Source organism: Myxocyprinus asiaticus, chromosome 46 (genome assembly GCF_019703515.2).
Source record: "Myxocyprinus asiaticus isolate MX2 ecotype Aquarium Trade chromosome 46, UBuf_Myxa_2, whole genome shotgun sequence".
NCBI lineage: Eukaryota > Metazoa > Chordata > Actinopteri > Cypriniformes > Catostomidae > Myxocyprinus > Myxocyprinus asiaticus.
The window spans coordinates 2,770,116-2,791,412 of record NC_059389.1 but is presented as its reverse complement, the minus strand read 5'-3'; the positions used below and the strand labels follow the sequence as shown (position 1 = coordinate 2,791,412).

Genomic DNA, 21,297 nt, shown 5'->3' with positions numbered 1-21,297 from the left:
TCACAACTTTCCTCCATATACTGTAAGGTTCTAGGGGCTGCCATAGATTTCAATGACAGAGGAATAATAATAATAACTAGATATGTAAGGTTTTTTAAGACAAACTTTGATGTTGGCTTTACAAAGCCTTGTTTAAGTAGTTTTAAAATTTGAAGTTTCAAGGATATACAGGCCTAACATTCTGTCAATGTAAGTCTACAGGATTTATTATTGTCTGCTTTGGGAAAACCCGATCAGTCCAATCAGCCAAAAAAGACATGACAACCTGAGATAGAACAACCTGAAGGTCTGTGCCAAGTTTGGTGGATGTAGCTTGAAAGCTCTAGGAGGAGTTACAACTGATGATTTTGGTCTTGGGTTAGGGATTCTCGAAAAACACTAAACAAAGTCTGTAGAATAACAGTATGTTGGCGTTTTCAAGCCAACACAATAATAAGAAAACGAAGAGATAAAATAGTCCAAAATCCATCGTCTCATAACTGTATATTAAGCATCAGATATGTTCTGATTGGCTGTGATTGTGCCGTGTCGCGCTGCAGTTTCACGTTCAATGTGGAAATAATGTTTATCTCTGGAATTTTATCGCTATTACATCTGGTTACGACACGGTGTTACTCTGCACTCTCCAAACCCCTAAAAAGAACAATCAGGTCAGTTCCGAAGGTCATTAATGCATCCAAAGTATTAAATAAAGTAGCTTGCACAACATGGCTAAGTGATGAAGACAACTAGTACTTTGCCAGTGGAGCAGAGATTCAAAGTAAGTCTGGCAAGAAACAAGTGACTGGGGTCTTTAAAACGAATCTATGTTGCTTCACTCTTATTGAGCCATTTTGTCCCTAGAAACACTCTTGCAGTTTCGAAAGGAAGATCAGATGGCAGGAGATAAAGTGAGATGAGGAGGAAGAAGAGGAGGAGAGGTTAACTTGAGGACAGCAACGGCAAGGGTGTCTGTCCCGCTGGAAGGCGACATGATCCAGATCATGTGTTCCACCACAGAGAGCGAGCGGCCAAATTATGGGCATCTGACAAGACTAAGCAGATGGGACTGGCAATGAATAAGTGTTCAAATCGTGCAGCTTGCTGAGAAGTGTGCTATTGCTTTTCTAAACAATCTGACCTTCGTTTTTCTTCTGGTAGATGATAAAACGTCCCTTAGACTTACTTTAAAGAAGGGACCTGAGCCAAATCAAGACTTGAGGGTGGACTCTTTTGAACTGGGCCAGTAAGCAACTACCTAGAAATCACCCACAACACCCTAGCAACCACATAGCAATGCATTACAAACCACTCAGAACATTTTAGCAACCAAATAGCAACGCACTGGCGACCACCCACAAAACCCTAGCAACCAAATAGCAACGTAGGACAAACCACTTACTTTGGCAAACAAATAACAATGCCCTGGCAACCACCCACAACAGTCTAGAAACCACATAGCAATGCACTACAAACCACTCGGAACACTGTTGCAACTAAATAGCAACCTCCTGGCAACCACCCACAAAACCCTAGCAACCACATAACAACCACCCACAACACCCTAGCAACCAAATAGCAATGCAGGACAAACCACTTACTATGGCAAACAAATAACAACGCCCTGACAACCACCCACAACACCCTAGCAACCAAACAGCAACGCAGGATAAACCACTTACTATGGCAAACAAATAACAATGCCCTGGCAACCACCCACAACACCCTAACAACCAAATAGCAATGCAGGACAAACCACTTACTATGGAAAACAAATAACAATGCCGCAGCAACCACCCACAACACCCTAGCAAACAAATAGCAATGCAGGATAAACCACTCACTATGGCAAATAAATAACACCCTGGCAACCACCCACAACACCCTAACAACCAAATAGCAATGCAGGACAAACCACTTACTATGGAAAACAAATAACAATGCCGTAGCAATCACCCACAACACCCTAGCAACCAAACAGCAACGCAGGATAACCACTTACTATGGCAAATAAATAACACCCTGGCAACCACCCATAACACCCTAGCAACCAAATAGCAACGCAGGACAAACCACTTACTGTGGAAAACAAATAACAATGCCGTAGCAACCACCCAAAACACCATAGCAACCAAACAGCAATGCAGGATAAACCACTTACTATGGCAAACAAATAACAACGCCCTGGCAACCACCCACAAACATCTAGCAACCACATAACAACAACCCACAACACCCTAGCAACCCAACAGTAATGCAGGACAAACCACTTACTATGGCAAACAAATAACAACACCTTAGCAACCACCCACAACACCCTAGCAACCAAATAGCAACGCAGGATAAACCACTTATTATGGCAAACAAATAACAATGCCCTGGCAACCAACCACAAAACCCTAGCAACCACATAACAACCACCCACAACACCCTAGCAGCTGAAATAGCAATGCAGGACAAACCACTTACTATGGCAAACAAATAACAATGCCCTGGCAACCACCCACAATACCCTTGCAACCACATAACATCCTTCCACAACACCCTAGCAACCAAATAGCAGTGCAGGATAACCCACTTACTACGGCAAACAAATAACAACGCCCTGGCAACCACCCAAAATACCCTAGCAACCAAATAACAACCACCCACAACACCCTAACAACCAAATAACAACCCCCCACAATACCCTAGCAACCAAATAACAACCACCCACAATACCCTAGCATCGGGGTGGCGACCTTTACACAGACACGTGTTTTTTTGTTTTGTTTTTCAGAAAATGTAAAGGTTGGAAAATCTAAGTGCTCTTCAATGCTATGTCTAAAAAAACTGCACTTATTATGACAATTCATTATCAAAATGGTCTTGTGTGTGTACATTTTGCATATATTCTACAAGGGATAAATATTTTTTAACAGAGGAATGTCACTTGTCACTTCACTTGCATAAAGATTTCTCATGTCTCAAACGTTCTCCACTTCTAAAGGAACCCTGGAAGCTCTTTGTTAAAGCTCTGACCTTGACCCTGGCATTCGCCAGTCTGGGCATAAGCTATGTGTCCGCTTAAGTCAAGTCATAAGGCCATGGCCGCAAAGGTCAACATACTTCAGTGGGGTTAAATAAATGCAATGTGATCTGATGATACAATATGTAGCATTTATACAGGCTTAAAATCATTTATTCTCAATTCAAATATTATTTATTGTATATTACGGCATCAGCTGTATTAATAATGGTAAGCCATGTGAAGGACATTTTATTACAGTAACACTCTGGTCCAGAAAGTACATTAAAATGCCAAAGATGACCAACACTCCTGAGATATATTAAACACAACTCAACACCTCATAACAATCTTAAAATCAGGGTTAAGGGCTGTTGCAAAGTGTTACCGTGTTTTATCATACATTAAAAATACGTAACATTCACTCATTTTACCATACAATCGAAGGGTTTTGTTTCCCTTTAAGAATGTAGCAGCTCTTAAGCGTAATAACAAAGGCTTTGTGGCAAGAACTATGTACAATATTTTCTGTCCTTCTACCCAAAGTTGCTGCATTAGCAGCAATATTATGACTACTGTGTCCACTCGAAAGATGTTTGTCCATCCTTTATACACAGATATGAGGACAAAACATGCAGACAAGTCCTTGATGACCTTTCTGAGACACTTGTGCTCCAAGCCAATAGGAGAGTGTGTCTTGGGGTTTATTTCGGGCCTGAGGCCAGTACTGGTATGTGTGTGTAGAGTTGATATCATGCAGTGCCTCTTGTGCTGTAATGCATCTATACTTCATATTTATACAAATATTATTACTGTACAGCTTGTCTTCTATTGTGAATCTTATAAACTCTTTTTAAAGTGGGCAGATTAACATACAGCAGCCAAAATGACAAATACAACATACATTTAGATTTGTGCTTAAGATAACAACACACAAACAATTATATGTCTTTATTGAACACATCCCATTAAACATTCACAGTGCTGTGGAAAAAGTAAGTGAACCCCTGGATTTAATAACTGATCATCCTTTGGCAGCAATAACCTCAACCAAGCGTTTCCGGTAGCTGCGGATTAGACCTGCACAACGTTTAGAAGAAATTTTGGAGCATTCTTCCTTACAGAACTGCTTCAGCTCAGACATATTCTTAGGATGTCTGGTGTGAACGGCACTCTTGAGGTCATTCCACAGCATCTTTATTGGGATAAGGTCTGGGCTCTGACTGGGACACTCCAAAAGGTGAATTTTCTTTTTTTGAAGCCATTCTGTAGTGGAGTCACTTCGATGTTTAGGGTCATTGTCCTGCTGCATCACCCAACTTCTACTGAGCTTCAGATGACACACAGCCACCCTGACATTATCCTGTAGGATATCTTGATAAACTTGGGAATTAATTTTGTACAGTGGAGTGTCAAGGTGGTCTTTGGCAAACTTGAGGTGCGCAGCAATGTTTTTGATGGAAAGCAACGGCTTCCTTTGTGGTGTCCTGCCATGGACACCATACCTGTTTAATGTTTTCTGTATAGTAGACTCATGAACAGAGATGTTAACCAGTTCCAATGATTCCTTCAAGTCTTTATCTGTCACTCTAGGGATCTTTTTGACCTCATTGAGCATTCTGTGGTGTGCCCTTTGAGTCATCTTGGCAGGACGGCCACTTCTAGTGAGAGTACCTATAGTACTAAATCATCTCCATTTATAGACAGTTTGTCTAACTGTGGACAGATGAATATCTAAGCTCTTCCAGATAACTTTGTTTTACTTCTATGCAAAGCAGCAATTCTTGATCGTAGGTCTTCTGAGATCTCTTTTTTGTGAGACATGGTCCACGTCAGCAGATACTTCTTGTGAATAGTAAACTCAAAATGTTTGAGTGCTTTATTACGTCAAAGTAGCTCTAACCCACACCTCCAATCTCATTTCATTAATTGGATGCCAGGTTTGCCAACTCTAATTAGCTTTTTTAGCTTAGTCATTAGCCTAGGGGTTCACTTCTTTTTTCCACAGCACAGTTATGGTTTTATGGGATGTGTTCAATAAAGATATGAAAGATTATAATTGTTTGTGTGTTGTTAGCTTAAGCACATTGTGTTTGTCTATACTTGTGACTTTGATGAAGATGAGATCACATTTTATGACCAATTAATGCAGAAAACCAGCTAATTCTAAAAGGTTCACATAATTTTCTTGCCACTGTATAGATAATTTACAATTTAAATTATATATATATATATATATATATATATATATATATATATATACTTTTTTTTATTTTTTTTTTATTTATTTTTTTCACATTGTGGTAATGACAATATCATAATTACTGTCTATTTCCACATTGCAGATATAAGAATTGGGGGATAAAATGTGTGAATTTATCATGAAAATAATGTCTTTATTCTCTATATGCAAATTATAATTTTATATTACAATTGATTTTGTTTGCAGTGTGCAGCCAAGACGGTTATGATGTGAAGATCCCAAATTATGGAAAAACAGAATAATTGATGTCACATACATGAGCTCATTAATATATGACCGCCTATATTTATATATCAACATCGATTCAGTTATCTGCAGCTCGGCCCACCTGATAAATTACAGTGTGACCTACTCTGCCAATCCTAACACAGCTGTTTCACATATAGAAGTCTTAAAGTAGAGTAGCATCAACATCAGTCTAACCTTGCATCCTTCACAAGCGTGAACGCCGTAGTGGTATCCTGACGCACGGTCCGAGCACACCCTGCACTCCAGATTCAGTGAGGTGGAGGTGAACTCTTCCTGTCCCGCTGGGCCACCATACACGCCTGACGACGGGCTCGACGCTGGTGTCAGAGCATCTACACAAGAGAGCAAACAAACACAAACATTAGAAATCAAGGTCATTCAGGCATTTTACAGTGCATACAATATCTGTGAGAAACTAAACTGAACGAAACTACACTAAAATGTATTTTACTAAAATGTCATTTTAAATAAAATAAAGTGGTAACACTTTACAATAAGGTTCTATTAGTTAACATGCTTAAGTCATGTTACCTAATGCATAGTAAATGCATTGGGTATCATGAACTAACAATTAACAATAATTTTTCACAGCATTTATTAATCTTAGTGATTGTTAGGCTATCAAAATACAATTGTTTATTGTTTGTTCATATTGCATTAAATGTTAACATATACAAATGTTAATGCAAAACATGCATTAGTAAAAATTATGTATTTTTTTTTAATTCACATTAACAAAGATTAATAAATGCTGTATTGTTCATTGTTAAATCATGTTAACTATTATGTTAACTAATGTTAACAAATGCAACCTTACTGTAAATTAAATTCAATTAAATTAAATTAAACTGGTAACACTTTACAATAAGGTTCCATTCGTTAACATTAGTTGATGCATTAGTTATCAACTAACAATGAACAATATATTTTTTACAGCATTTATTAAAATGTGTTATTGTTAGTTAAAAACAATACAACTGTTAATTGTTAGTTCATGTTATTTCATAGTGCATTAACTAATGTTAACATATACAACTTCATATTCAATTAACATTAACCAAGATTAACAAATGCTGTAAAAGTATTGTTCATTGTTAGTTCATGTTAACTGATGTTGTAAACTAATGTTATCAAAATGAAACCTTATTATAAAGTGTTACCATTCAATATAATTACTAAAAAGTTAATTAGGTTTTTTTCTTAAAATAAGTGAAAATCTGGAACAAAAGTGTCACTTTTACACTTTTCAAGACACATTCTCTGAGAAAACAAGTCTTATTATCTTGTGTAGTTTTGCTTCACAGGTTAAGAAAACAACAAAGAAATTGATTATGAATATGGAGTCATTTTGCTGAAGTATTCTAATCATTACTTAAAATAAATCAAACTCTTTGTTTTTGATAAAACTGTAGGCCTGAGGTTATTTCTAGATATCTGTTGACCTCAAACATTTATGAGCATTACAATTCTCTGCTAACTTCCTACTGCCTTAGAAACTTTTCCATGATGTCATTTCCTCTTTTCTCATGTAAGGTGTTTCAGTCTCAAGCTACAATCCATAATTTACTCTCTACAGCACTTTTGTGTGTTATGTAACTGTTATATGGTGAAACAACAGTTTAAGGTTCTAAAACTAGTCTTTTCCATCCCAGGGGTTTAAATCTACATCCAGGAATGTAAAGATTTGCTAATCTTTTAGAAGCGAAAACTAAGTCAGACATTTCAGAACCACAAGCTACTAATAACAAACCGAAAAACGTCAACGTTGCTAGGCAGTGAGGTCAAAAAGTCAAACATGTGAGTTAAAAGACTCATGTTTAGGTGACACATGATACTTTAGCTGACATAAGATACATTTTGAGTGCTGCTGCATTCCAAAATATGTCAGAAGAAAGCAATTCTCAAGACGTTGCATTTTCGGAATTGCCACAAGGGGCACTATAGCTGGGGTTAGCGTAAACGGTCTTCTTCTACTGTCCCTGGAATCTAAAGATCATATGACGGGAAAACTTGTCTTTCATGTTGTGTGTCAAAGTGTAGTTTTATTGTGGTATTCCAGGCATGTAGCTCATACCTAACACGGTGGAGCTCTCCGATCCCGAGCCCAGACCTGACGAATGGTTCTCTGTCACTTCGAAGCTGCTGAGTGCGTCTTCATCGATGGATTTAGAGATGTCCTGCAAATCTTCCATTCCACCGATGAAGTCCCTGCACAAGGGACTGTCCAACACGGAGTCGTCCAATGGGGACGGGGGACAGTAGTGCTTCTCCATGTCTACCATGTTGGCGGACAGGAACGGGGCGCAAATCACACATCAGCCTGGAGACGGAAGAAAAAAACGACATGGAGATGTTAAAGAAACTGTATTGAATTTTTACTGCGACCACTGCACATGGTTAGCAAAAGTTATGTAAAAAAGGATTAATAAATGGCTGCTATTGAACAGGTTTCCCAAACTCTGGAAGTTCATTTTCTTTCCACAGGGAAATAGATTTTTAACGATAACTTATAAATATTTAAAGACAGACCTACTGTGAGCTCCGAGGTTGTTAATCGATGGTATATCCTTCTGTTGAAACCATCATTCCACATTCTTTCATCTTAATAAACGAGTTTAATAGCAGAATTCCTGGTGAAGAACTACACTACTCATAATCCTGAAAAGAAATCCACCAATCAGGGAATCACAGCAATCAAAGCACGCCAAAAGAGCTCTGCAGAGACTGCCCACTTCAATGAAGCACTGTGAATGACGCAATCAAGTCTCAAACTACTGATACATTTGTATGCATCTGAATATTTTGCAGTAAAACTCAAAATATTGTTTCTATACATCTAATTGACAACTTTAAATAAATAGCTTCATATTTTTCCATTGTTTTTAATTTGATTACGTCATTCGCAATGCTTCATGGGATTGTAGTTCATTCCCTCATTAAAGACGTTTGTCTTTTTGTCTGATTTTCTAATACTTTTTACTTCAAAATTAAAGTTTGTAATGTTGTGATTCACCTCGGAGCTGGTTCGTTTGGTTTATGGCTTATGGGGGATTTTATGAGATCCATATGGAAAAATACGGCATTGGTTGAGACTATGAAGCCATATCAAGCTGCTCAAGCAGACAGATCAATGTTTTGAAAGCACCACAGACGCACAGTGTTTACACTGGAAACCAACCTAAGAATGGCTTACTTTTACAGTAGTTGCCTCTGCATATTTAGCTGGGATAGGAGAACGTATTTTAACACTTTAAATGACAAACATCACCTTGAATGCAGCATTTACACCAGTTGTTAATTTGTGGTTGCTTCCCCACCAGGCAATCCACACATAAATCTCAGTCCCACTTAATTAAGCCACAACAAATAATAGCTTGTCAGATAGTAGTCATACTAAAAGCTTCCCTCCCAGTCCTTTTTATCAGCCATAAATATAGTTAAGCTCACCCTAAATAGCCTTATCTAAACGTCTGTGTTGCATCTCTCTGACACAGAAAGAAATTCGGACAGCGAAACAAGGTCACAGGAGCTGAGATTAAAAGTGACTTTGTGGACACTTCACATATCTTTGAAGTGCTAAGCTTTTAAGTGCATGCCACTATAGGTCTATTTTGAGGTCGAACAAGGTTTCAGAAACACGTGATGGTTCATCGAGGTATTCTTACACAATGGAAGTGTAAACAGTTCATTTGTGGGCTACAAGGTCAAAGGAATCCACTGTAAATTTAGCATATCAATGTCAACGCTACCAAATGGCTGAAATGTTCAACCAAAAGTTTGATTTTGCTGATACTTTTTCTAGATAAAGGTAGACGTAAATGGTGATGAAATCCAAAAGCTTAAATACTACTCTGGATCAATATGAGTTATTCATTATTTTATTGAGAGGGGTCAAAAAGACAATTTTCACCTATTTTGGAGCAAAACTACAGGTCAAAAAATTAACCTTAGAAAGGTGTCAGTGTCATTATTTTATTTGTACACAGAGATAGGTAGGTCTATTATGAAATTCAGTTGACTTCAGCACCCATTGTTGCATTATATTCCAATGGTGTGAGCCCAAAAATGGGGGGAAAAACACTTTCCATTGTTTTTCCAAAGTTGGTGTGCCTATAACCCCAGAAGTATATTGTAAATTGTTAAATTGTACACAATTTCAATGGTCAAAAACCAAATGTTGGTCACAAGGTATACAACTAGTTTTTCTTGTCCAACAAAACAAATGTCTGAAGCACTAGTAATGTTCAAACTACAAATGTTCCTTTATTTATTCACATGAAAACAGACAAAATTTAGATTTTCGAGAGTCCAAAAATGCACTGTAATCTCATGTGTCTCTCTGACATTCTAGCACAAACTGCACTTAGAAGTCTGCAATCAAATGTCAGAGATCTCAATATGAACTCAAACAGTTCTTATCAAATTCTTTTGCAACTAAAAAGAAATTTTCACTAAAAGGAATACTGGAGTTTAAAGGACTTGGAAGCAACAGTCAGACATCACGTGTTAAACATGTTTGACTGACGCTATTGTACATAGTTCCTCTGAGTGACAAAGACATCTGAGAGAGAGACAGATGAACAGAAAGACAGCGAGAGAGAGAGACACTCTTTCATTCAATGTTGCTGAAGAGTGAGATAATGAGAAAGGGAAACAATGAACGAGTAGATGAAATGAATGTGTGAGTGGACAGACAACGCAGAGCTTTGTGTCTCTCCGAGGTCAAAGAGCCAAACTGGGACAGTCAGGATCATTCAAGGTCATTGATCTACATTGAGGTCATAGACGGATAAATCTGACTCAGTCAATGCCGGGTTACAAAAATAGCTCAATTTCACTAGGTTAACCAACACAAATGATCTTAGAAGAAGGAAAGGTCACTGGACAGATTGGCGAGTCGTTAAAGACAGTGAATCCACTTTTACTAACGATCTTTCTACATTTCTATGTAATCCAGGTAGAGACCCTATAATACCGGTGAACCTTGCTAATGTTAAAAAGCAAGACGGGGGCCTGGGTAGCTCATCGAGTATTGACACGGACTACCACCCCTGGAGTCACGAGTTCGAATCCAGGGCATGCTGAGTGACTCCAGCCAGGTCTCCTAAGCAACCAAATTGGCCCGGTTGCTAGGGAGGGTAGAGCCACATGGGGTAACCTCCTCGTGGTCACGATTAGTGGTTCTCGCTCTCAGTGGGGCATGTGGTAAGTTGTGCGTGGATTGCGGAGAGTAGCATGAGCCTCCACATGCTGTGGGTCTCCACGGTGTCATGCACAGCGAGTCACGTGATAAGATGCGCAGACTGACGGTCTCAGAAGCGGAGGCAACTAAGACTTGTCCTCCGCCACCCGGATTGAGGCGAGTAACCACGCCACCACAAGGAACTACTAAGTAGTGGGAATTAGGCATTCCAAATTGGGAGAAAAGGGGATAAAAATGAATGAATTAATTAAAAAGCTAGACAGAGTGCAACGAAAGGAACAGAATACAGGTATTTCCAGACGCTTTTTAAGTTCTTTAAACTTGACACAGTGTCTAAAAAATACGTTGCTCCTGCTAGAGATGCTGAAAAACGTGGCGCAAAGTCAAAGATGTCTGCCTAACGCATGTTTACACACAAAACAAATGAAAAAACAGTGCAGACAGGCAAAACATTTTTTGTGTGTGTGAACGACCCCTACGAACGATGACTGACACAAAGTTTAAATCACAGCATGTACTTCTTAAGATTTATGGAGCAAATTAAGAGAGAGAGAGCAACTTGAAGCAGATCAAAGGCGGTTGTTGAAACACACTGTCTACACTGTCCGTAGATGCATCGAAACGACCGATCTAAACTTGTTGGCAGGAGTAGCACCAATGCGTGCAGCACAAAATGGCCATTTACTGTTGGCACGACGTGACTTGCGCATCCAGTGTAGACAGCATCATTGATTATAATGGGATTAATTTGCTTTTGTCGCATCGTGCCGCTCTTGTCTGGTGCAGACAGGGTGTATGGGATTTTTCTGATTTTTGATCGACCAATGTATGAAAATCGAAATTCCAAACAGTTAGAAAAGTCATAGCACACTGTTCGAGAACAGTTTGAAGGTCTGTGCCAAGTTATTGGATGTAGCTTGAAAGCTATAGGTAGACTTACAATTGATAATTTTGATCTTTGTTTAGAGATTTTGGAAAAACCCTAAACCATGTATGTAAATTAAATTTAAATTAAATTAAATTGTAAAAAATTAATACAATTTAATTAATTTAATAAATTAAATTAAATGTAATTTAATAAAAACAAATGTAATTAATTTATTAAATTAAATTAAATTAAATGTAATTTAATATTTTTTAAATGTAATTAATTTATTAAATTAAATTAAATTAAATGTAATTTAATATTTTTTTTAAATGTAATTAATTTATTAAATTAAATTAAATTAAATTGGTCTACACTAAAAGCTAGATTTAAAAACGAAAAAAAGAAAACAGAATTTGGACAAACAAAATAAAATGGTTTTCATAGGGCTTTAAGTTAGGTAGCTCTGCACAGCCAAGCAACTGGCATTGAATAGAAATGAATGGAATGACTGAAAATCATAGTGTACAGTTGCTGTCCCAACTGATATTTCTTTTTTTTAACAGTTACACATAGCTTGTTTCTATTTATACTTTGAATACACAGAGCAACTGAGCAACAACCACCTAAATGCATAACAAAAAACAAAAAAAAAAGAATTATCAGGGGGCCAATCAGTTGCAAAGAATAACACTTTGCCACTCCACGATTATGTAAGACTTGTGTAAATAAACATACATTCCTAATGTAATGTGAGCTTGTTGAACGTGCAGAGCTCCACATTTAGCACCTTGATGGGTCCTGTGTTGACAAGCCGCTAAACCAGCGCCAACACATGCTACAAACACGCCACATCGTGCCCAGCCAGGACGCGCTGTTCTTGCAGACTTGGCCTGGTGCAGACTTATGGTCACTGAGACAGACTGCGATAGAGTGCGGCCAGTGGCCACAGAACCGGGCGATATGCCAGGGCATTTCCAGGGCAGTCACCCTGGCAGCTGTTGAACGCAAGATGAAGAACCTGTAAACAATATTTATAAAGCTGGACAGCGCAATGATATGACATGTACAGTTCTCCTGGGTGCAATATCACTTCTGTTTCCATTCCAGTTCAGTGGATGCTCTGTTCAAAGTCAAATTCATTCCTATATCACTTTTGGACTCTCGAAATCAAGATTTTGACATTATTATTTCTAGTTTCAACATTTTTTGAACTTCAGACCTTTGTTGAAGCAAGAAAAACAAGCTGCGTACCATGTGACCCACTTAAAATTGGGTACAATTTACCAATGTACACATTGACAGCCCCATATCTCTGGGATTTAACCATATAGGGCTTTAACAATTAAGATACAGAAAGACAAGTTTGTCCAAAACTGGAATCTAAAAGGATTTTAAGATATCTTGAATACTTCTGGAGTTATAGGCACTCCAACTTTGGAAAAACGACACAAAAAAAGTGTTTTTGCCATTTTTGGACTCACACTATTGACATATAATGCAACAATGGGTGCTGAAGTCAACTGAGTTTAATAATAGACCTACTTATCTCTGTGTAAAAATAAAATAGTGACACTGACACCTTTCTACGGTTATTTTTTTCACCTGTAGTTTTGCTCCAAAATCATTGCCGAAAATTGTCATTTTGACCCCCCTCAACAAAATAATGGCTTACAGTAAATATTGATCCATGGCATTTAATATTTAGGCACTGTATTATTTATGTTTAGCTTTCTTCATAAAAAACTCTGATTCAATGATTCATTTGAATCATCACATCTGAACGCTCTGGTATGTTTTAGTTCTCTCTTATATTACAAAAGAACAGATTATTTGCACCGTACACAACATCGATTGAAGTTCTTCATGTAAGTTTGGAGTTATGACCTGCAAATATATGAGGAGACTGGATTAGCTCTTCAGGACAGGGTCTCTGAAGGCCAAGGACAAGCTTAGTGAATCAATGTCAGCATTCTTAATAGAGTGGATAAAAAGGGAGTTATAGGGCTACCTACAATAAATGTCTGTGTGAATGAAGTGTTCTTCAGTAAAAGGTCATGGGCATGAATGTAATTTAATGGTGATTGAGAGATTTACCTCAAAAGCCTGTTGTATCATATTTGATACATGGATTTCAAAGGGGCTTTTTCAATAAAATAATATCTAAAATTTGAACCAAGCACAAGTTGCTTATATTCAACAAATACTCATTTTAAAATATCAGTAACAATATAATCCTTACTATCACTTTTACTTTATTAAAATAAGCTGTCATTTATCCTAACAGAAGATTCACTTTTCACGTAAGTCCGCCAAATAATTTTACATGTTCCAGTTTTGTCCTCAAGGGGGCTCTGCAGGCCTGCAGTCATTGAAGTCACAGGTGTTTATATAGAATGGCTCTTATTCATTAGCTAGTAGTCCCGCTGCTCATCGAAAGTCTCATTGCTCTGTGTCCACTGATGCATGGTGAGCGAAGGTGGATTCAGTGCTTTAATCACATCATTAGGCTATATTTAATATGGATTTCAAATTATGATTGTGCACGCATTCATTGTGGCAATTCTGTGGCTGGGTAAGCAAAAGTTCTCCTATCCTAACAGAAGATTCACTTTTCACGTAAGTCCGCCAGCATTTTAAATAGATCGATATAAACATTGAAACCACTTTTTTCACAAATAACCACTAGATGGTGCCATAAACATGTGAAACTTACATACCATAGATAATTTGGCTCATCAGCTTGAACAGAGAGTGAAACAGGAGCCTTCAAATGTTGTGTATCATATTTGATACACACGGCGTTATAGAGTTAAAAATCCAACAAAGCAAGAAAAACATGTTTATTTGAGACTTGATCTTATCAGATTATTCTCTGCTTTTGATGTCAAAACGTAAACTGGCGTGCACTTGACATGCACAACACTTGCGTGCATTAAATAAGCCAGTAAGAACGACGGCAAAGGTGTTTACGTATAATGCACAATCGAGGAAATGGGCAAAAGTCTACGTGTACTGATTGGTTAAACCGCTTATGACCTTACTCTGATAAAGTAAAACCATTTTGTTCTTCGTTGTCAGCACTGCAAAAAATAATTTCAAGTATTCATTTCAATCTTTTCAACGTGTTTTTTTCTTGTTTTCCAGTTAAAATATCTTAACATTCTTAAAACCAGATAAATATACTTGAGAAGCAACACAACAAGATATTTAGTCTTGTTTTCAGAGAAATGTAGCCAACTGTTTGCCAGTGGGATAAGACAAAAAACTTGATTCAAAGGCAAAACAAGTTTACTTTTCTTACCTCATTGACAAATAGTTTTTTCTTGTTTTAAGCATAAACCCAAGGGCGTAGAGTTGGCTTGAACATTGAGGGGGTTGCAGTGTGAAGCATTTACACGTGTCCATTGATCATGGTATAAATAATGGGGGGGGGGGGGGGGGGGTTGTAATTGCTTGTTTTTATTATTGCGGGGGTTAATCCCCCCCCACATAATCTATGCCCCTGCATAAACCCCACCAAATTTAGTTAGATTTCTTGTTAGATCTCTTATGCTATTCTGCTTCTCAAGTAATTGTGTCTTGATTTAAGGATGTTTAGATATCTTTACCAGAAAAGAAGACAAACATAATCAGTAAATAACTGATTGTATGCAGTGAGCTTATTAAGTATAATCGCTGTAAGATCATTCATGTAAACGCACACGGTGCTTTTGAAGCATACATGTATTTTTACTATATTGCTACCTGTTAGGAAAAGTAGCTTGCTAATAGAGTAAAGCTGGAATCTGATAACAAATGAGGAATGAATCACACACAATTACACCAGGGAAAATTATTATGCAAGTTAATGGAGTTTTTTCACGTTGAAAGCATTTCCTTGTTCCTTGCCCTAAAAGTGAAATGACCATGCCTTCCATCAAAGATTTTTCCAAAAATATATAAGCAAAACAAAAATAAAAATTAACTTTATTCCTAGCAGTATTACAGAGTCGGTGCAAAACCACAACAAACCCAACCACCCTCCCGAGTTTATGCACGTGATTTGATTTTATGACTGTTTGTCTTTATACACGGAAAAGTACTAATCATCCAGCAGTGTTCGTTAGAAAATGATTCACGCACCAACTGTACGTGTCTTGTTTCAAGATGCAATAAGACACACAGCCTGACCTCCATGATGGGTTGGGGGTTATCAACAAAACCAGACACCAAAACCCAGTTACATCAGTGTGGCACACTTCTCACGGTAACATTATTGCAGTAGCATGAGGGTTGAACTACATCCGCGTGGGGGAGAGTGAAGACTTTCACAATTTGAAATCCACAAGTTATCCTTGGACAGTTTAAAAGCACTGAAATGACTGGGAAGTGGTTTTATCTGAGAGGAATCAGGTCACCTGGTAGTTGAATTAGATGAGATGACTAAACAGGCCCAGCTCCTAATCTAATCGTGTTGAATGACGGCTCAGTGGAAATTCAGGGAGTTTGACTTTTAGCGAGCAAGTCCTTTAAACTGAGCATATTTACTTTATTAATAAATGTTTGGTCCAAAGGCAAATAAATGTTTGATATCCTGATTTTTCATTAAGTTGTAAAAACATTTTCTTTTTCTTCTTGTTTTGCTGCTGAAATCGATCTGTGCTTCACAAAATTTGAACCACTGCCCCCAGTGGCCAGAGCTGGAAGTGTTGTTGAGCGTAATGCCACGGTTGTCCACAGTATTCTCTTAATACAGTCAAGAGAAATGCATATTTAATTACCCATACACCCTAACCCAAACCCCAACCCTAAACCTAACTGTCAAAGGAGTAAAAGTATTATTTTAGAGCAAAAATGTGGGAACAGGACCCATTTCTCTGAGGTATCAAGAAATGAGTTACGCTAGAGGAAAACGTGATTACACTTGAATTGACGTGAATTTTGGGAAGCAACATCTCGATTTCATTTGTGATCATGGAATAGTTGGAATAGTTTTGAGATTATCAGCATTGGCTGATAACGCTGCGCGCATAGCCAATTAACACAAGCGTTGAAACTTAATTTCGTCAGTACCCTGTTTTCAAATATTTTTAGTGATATAATAGAATTAAATAGAATTTTTAGAATAAAATCAAATTTTTTGAGTCATGAGTTCCTTCAGGAATTTCTAACGGGTTTTTAGAATAGCAGTTTTTCAAGTTGAATTTCACGTTTTGCTGTACAATGCAAAAAAAAAATAAAAAGAATTGTCTTATTTCCCTGTAAAATCCTTAAAATGGCATAAGATATTGAGTCTTGTTTTAAAGAATCAAACAAAATTTGGTGGAATTTATGCATAGAACAAGAAAAAAATATTTGCCAATGGTGGAAGAAAAATAAACTTGTTTTCCCTTTGAATTAGGGCTTTTTTTCTCCACCACTGGCAAATAGTTTTTCTTGTTAAATGTAAAACCATTCCTAAATTTTGTTTGATTTTTCTGAAAACAAGACAAAATGACATTTTGCTTCTCAAGTTAACGTATCTTGTTTTAAGAATGTTTAGATATTTTTACAAGAAAACAAGACAAAAACACAGTCAAACCTCGTACACTGCTAACAAGTTAAAATAAAGACAACAATGATTGTCCAATTCATAAAGCACATAAACTCACATCATTATGGTAGTTGTAGTCAGGGTCCGAAATTAACACCCGCCAAGTGCCAAATGCGGGTAAATTTTCTATTTGGCCGGTGAATTTCGCACTGTCTCAGGCCACTGTGGTGGGTGCTTTTTTCCTTTCTATCATTTTGTGTCAGCTTGTAAAATAATTTTACATGTTCCAGTTTTGTCCTCAAGGGGGCTCTGCAGGCCTGCAGTCATTGAAGTCACAGGTGTTTATATAGAATGGCTCTTATTCATTAGCTAGTAGTCCCGCTGCTCATCGAAAGTCTCATTGCTCTGTGTCCACTGATGCATGGTGAGCGAAAGTGGATTCAGTGCTTTAATCACATCATTAGGCTATATTTAATATGGATTTCAAATTATGATTGTGCACGCATTCATTGTGGCAATTCTGTGGCTGGGTAAGCAAAAGTTTAATAGATCAAAACTGTTTGTATACTTTGGGCATTTGAAAATTAAGTTGGCATCTTTCCAACTGTAATCGCGCATATTTAAGATCATAGCGTTGTTCGTGTACTGAAGGCTTTACAATACACAACAGCTCTCTGGCGTGGTGAGCGGGGCTAAGTGGATTAATTACCATTAGCATTAAATCTTGAAGCAAGATGAAAGCAATTGGAGCGTTCATGTCATCGGGATGAAGGGAAGACTAGTCTTGGATTTCCAGTGGATGTGCGAGTAATTTTTAATTACCCACCACCACACATTAACATTTCTATAACGTTCATACTTCCAGCGATGCGGACAGAAAACCAGACTAAAAATGAGTGTTTTCTGTATTAGTATTAAGCACTGCCGCAACCCTCATTACTACTGTATCTACAGACTATCTGGCAATCAAATATTTCATAAATAACAAAACAATACAATTCTTTAAAAAAACAGTTCTCGTTTAAACATGCTTACACAACATGATCACACGGGAAGTCGGCATGCTGTTTCCGAAAAATCTGGTACCCTAGGATCGGCAATAGTATGCCGAATCACTGGGCATCTCCCATCTGACATATTTGCAATGGCTCTACAACAGTTACTTTCCTTCATGGCGCAACTGGTAGTGCATTGCGTCATGTGCATTGGAAACTGCAGGTCAATCCCCATTCAAACGAGGAGGTAATCACGTTTGAATAAACAGTCACGAGCATGATAAGGGGGATACATTTTTATCCATAACATTGCATTTTGTGTCTAATAATGGTTAGGGTTAGATTTGGGTTTTGGTTGGGGGGGGGGTAGACTAAATAAAATAAGCATTTCTCTTCACTGTTGTACACCCTGTACAGCTGAAAACAATTATCTGTACAAATGGCTTCTGGTGACGTCTCCTGGATATAAATGGACGTCACACTTGTTTTAATGCTCTGAAACACTTGCCGCTTTAGCCACTGGGGGCAGTGTTTTAAAATTCGGTCAACGTATATCGATTTCAGCTAAAGCAAAATCGGCACACACTTGCCGATTTTTATGTGAGATCAGGCTGGCTTACACTATTGTTTATTTTTCTCTCATGTCTGTAAAATCCACTTGTAAAATACAATTAAAAATAAATAAATAAATAAAAATTGGCCGGTAAGAAATTTGACTGGCTGGTAAATTTTTTCCTCTACCAGGCCACCTTGGCTGGTGGGCCAAAAAGTTTCGGACCCTGGTTGTAGTCATTATTTAGCTTCTTCAGCAAATGTAAAAATCTAGTTTTTCAAAGGGTTTTGTTTCTCAACATTCAAAGATACAAGCCACACTGAGCAACACTGAGTATTTTTGTCAAGACGACTTAAGAAGCAGAATGGCATAAGATATCAAGTCTTGTTTTCAGAGAAATTTAACAAAATTTGGCATGATTTATGCTTAAAACAAGAAAAAACTCTTTGCCAATGGGGGAAGAAAAATAAACTTGTTTTCCCTTTGAATGAAGTTTTATTATTATTATTATTACTCCATTGGAAAACAGTTACAAGCAGTTATCTTGTTAAATACAAGTACAATTTCTTTGAAAACAAGACAAAATATGTCATTTTGCTTCTCAAATAAATGTATCTTGTTTTAAGAATGTTGCGATATTTTTACTGGAAAGCAAGACAAAAATAATCAACAAGAAAATAATTTTTTGCATGCACAGTTTTCTGTAAAATTTAACTTTAAATTTAAGTAAAAACTTGGTTGTACCAGGCTCTATTGGTTAAAGATATCCAGACATTACTGTGTTTTACAGCTCCAGAAACCTCTTTGTACTGTATCTTTCACACGGATTAAGGAAAGACCTCAGCAAAGACTCGTGGATCATTAACTCACAATCATTTCTGAGCTGCTTATGGTCTGTCTGTCTGTGACACGCTTATTTAGTGTGATGGACAGACTTAAGCAGTGAACTTCAGTATTGTCTGTCAGGACAGAAGCGTCTCAGAATAAATCTGAAATGAGACAACAGCGCCAGGTCAAAGCACGGGAAGTGACACATCTGAAACTCTTCTGTGTTGGCTTAAACTACAGTTACCCTCTGGGATCAATACATCTATTTTTCTGTCTGTCAGACTATTTAAACACTGGATTTACAAATACTTGCAAAAATTGAATGTGCTGTTACAGCGATAAATGGTAAAATACTGTATGTACATGCATGGCTATGTTTCGATGGAGTAACTTGGCATAAAAACAGTCTGAGGGAGGAAGAGGTGGGTTTTAATGAAAACTGTGTATAAAACAGAAATCATGCATACATGCATTAAACATTGGTAAATTGAGAATTTGCAAGAAAATCATCCTCATTCAATAAGCCAAAAAAACAAAAAACATTCTTACTGAGTATTTTTGTCTTATTTTCAAGTAAAAATATCAAAATATCCTATATTAAAACAAGAAAACATTACTTAAGAAGGAGAATGGCATAAGATATTAAGTGTTGTTTTTAGAGAAATCTAACAAAATTTGGTGCAGTTTTTGCTTAAATCAAGAAAAAACTGTTTGCCAATGGGGGAAGAAAAATAAACTTGTTTTCCCTTTAAATCGAGTTTTTTTCTCTTACCCCATTGGCAAATAGTTTTTTCTTGTTATAAGCATAAACATTACTGGATTATTTTTAGATTTCTCTGAAAACAAGACAAAATATCTACAGTATGTCATTTTGTTTCCCAAAACAGAACAAAAGTACTCAGTAACAAATGTTTTTATTTATTTTTTGCAGTGTATTTTCTTTCTTTCGTGAAACACAAAGGGGGTGTTAGGCAAAATGTCCGGCTTCCAATTTACATAGAATAAAAATGGATGGTGATTTATACTGCCAAGCTCCAAAAAGGACAAAAGTACCTTAAAAGTATCATAAAAGTAGTCCATATTTCAAGTCTTTTGAAGCTATTTCAAGACAGAAATGTAAGTCGTTATTCACTGATAATCTTCTCTTCTGTTGAAGCTCTTAAATATCTCTTTAAATGCATCACAATCTGTCATGTGACACGCGAGAACCAATGGCAGTTGTCGTTAATAGCACCAACTCTTACGCAACTTGTCCAAATTTGCGTGAATGAGATTTGAGAAGATTACCACTGAATAACGACTTAGATTTGGGTCTGTTTCTCACACAACGCTATTGTGATGTTTCTTGACTTGGAATATAGCGCACAAGTAACATGGACTACTTTTATGATACTTTGAAGGTGCAAATATGAATATGAATCAGAAGATGATAAACTTTGCATTTTTGGGAAAGCTATTCACTGATTATCTTCCATTCTACCGTAGCTTCTAAATCTCTTTTCTAAATGCATCTCAACCCCTCATGTAACAGGCAAGAACCAATAGCAGTTTTGTAACGGTGTCACAGTTTCACGGTATACCACGGTTTTTATAAAGTGACGGTTTTCAAACCGTTGACATTTATAATTCACTGTGTTGTATTCACGGTATCGCTTGATTTTTCTTTTTCTACAATCCAAGTAAAGGAATGAAAGTTTCCATCATAAATATCAGTTAAATTAAGAGAGAATCAGCTACATTTACACAGCACCATATAAACTTGATCAAATAGATCTCTAACTTGTGACATCCTCCTGTTTCAATCCACCATTTAAGGGCGTAGATTTGGCTTGAACATCAC

At 37.1% G+C, this 21,297-nt stretch overlaps 1 protein-coding gene across 2 annotated transcripts in view; it reads right to left on the bottom strand.

The window, feature by feature from the left end:
* The window catches only part of pparab (peroxisome proliferator-activated receptor alpha b), a 54,060-nt gene that overhangs the window by 21,123 nt on the left and 11,640 nt on the right, over positions 1 to 21,297 (bottom strand). For both annotated transcript variants that reach the window (XM_051689998.1, XM_051689999.1), the window contains exons 2-3: positions 7,573 to 7,818; positions 5,673 to 5,830 (exon numbers count right to left, since the gene is read on the bottom strand). In XM_051689998.1, coding sequence (XP_051545958.1) covers positions 5,673 to 5,830; positions 7,573 to 7,780 — 366 coding nt within the window. In that variant the 5' untranslated portion in view covers positions 7,781 to 7,818. The remainder of the gene's footprint in view (positions 1 to 5,672; positions 5,831 to 7,572; positions 7,819 to 21,297) is intronic.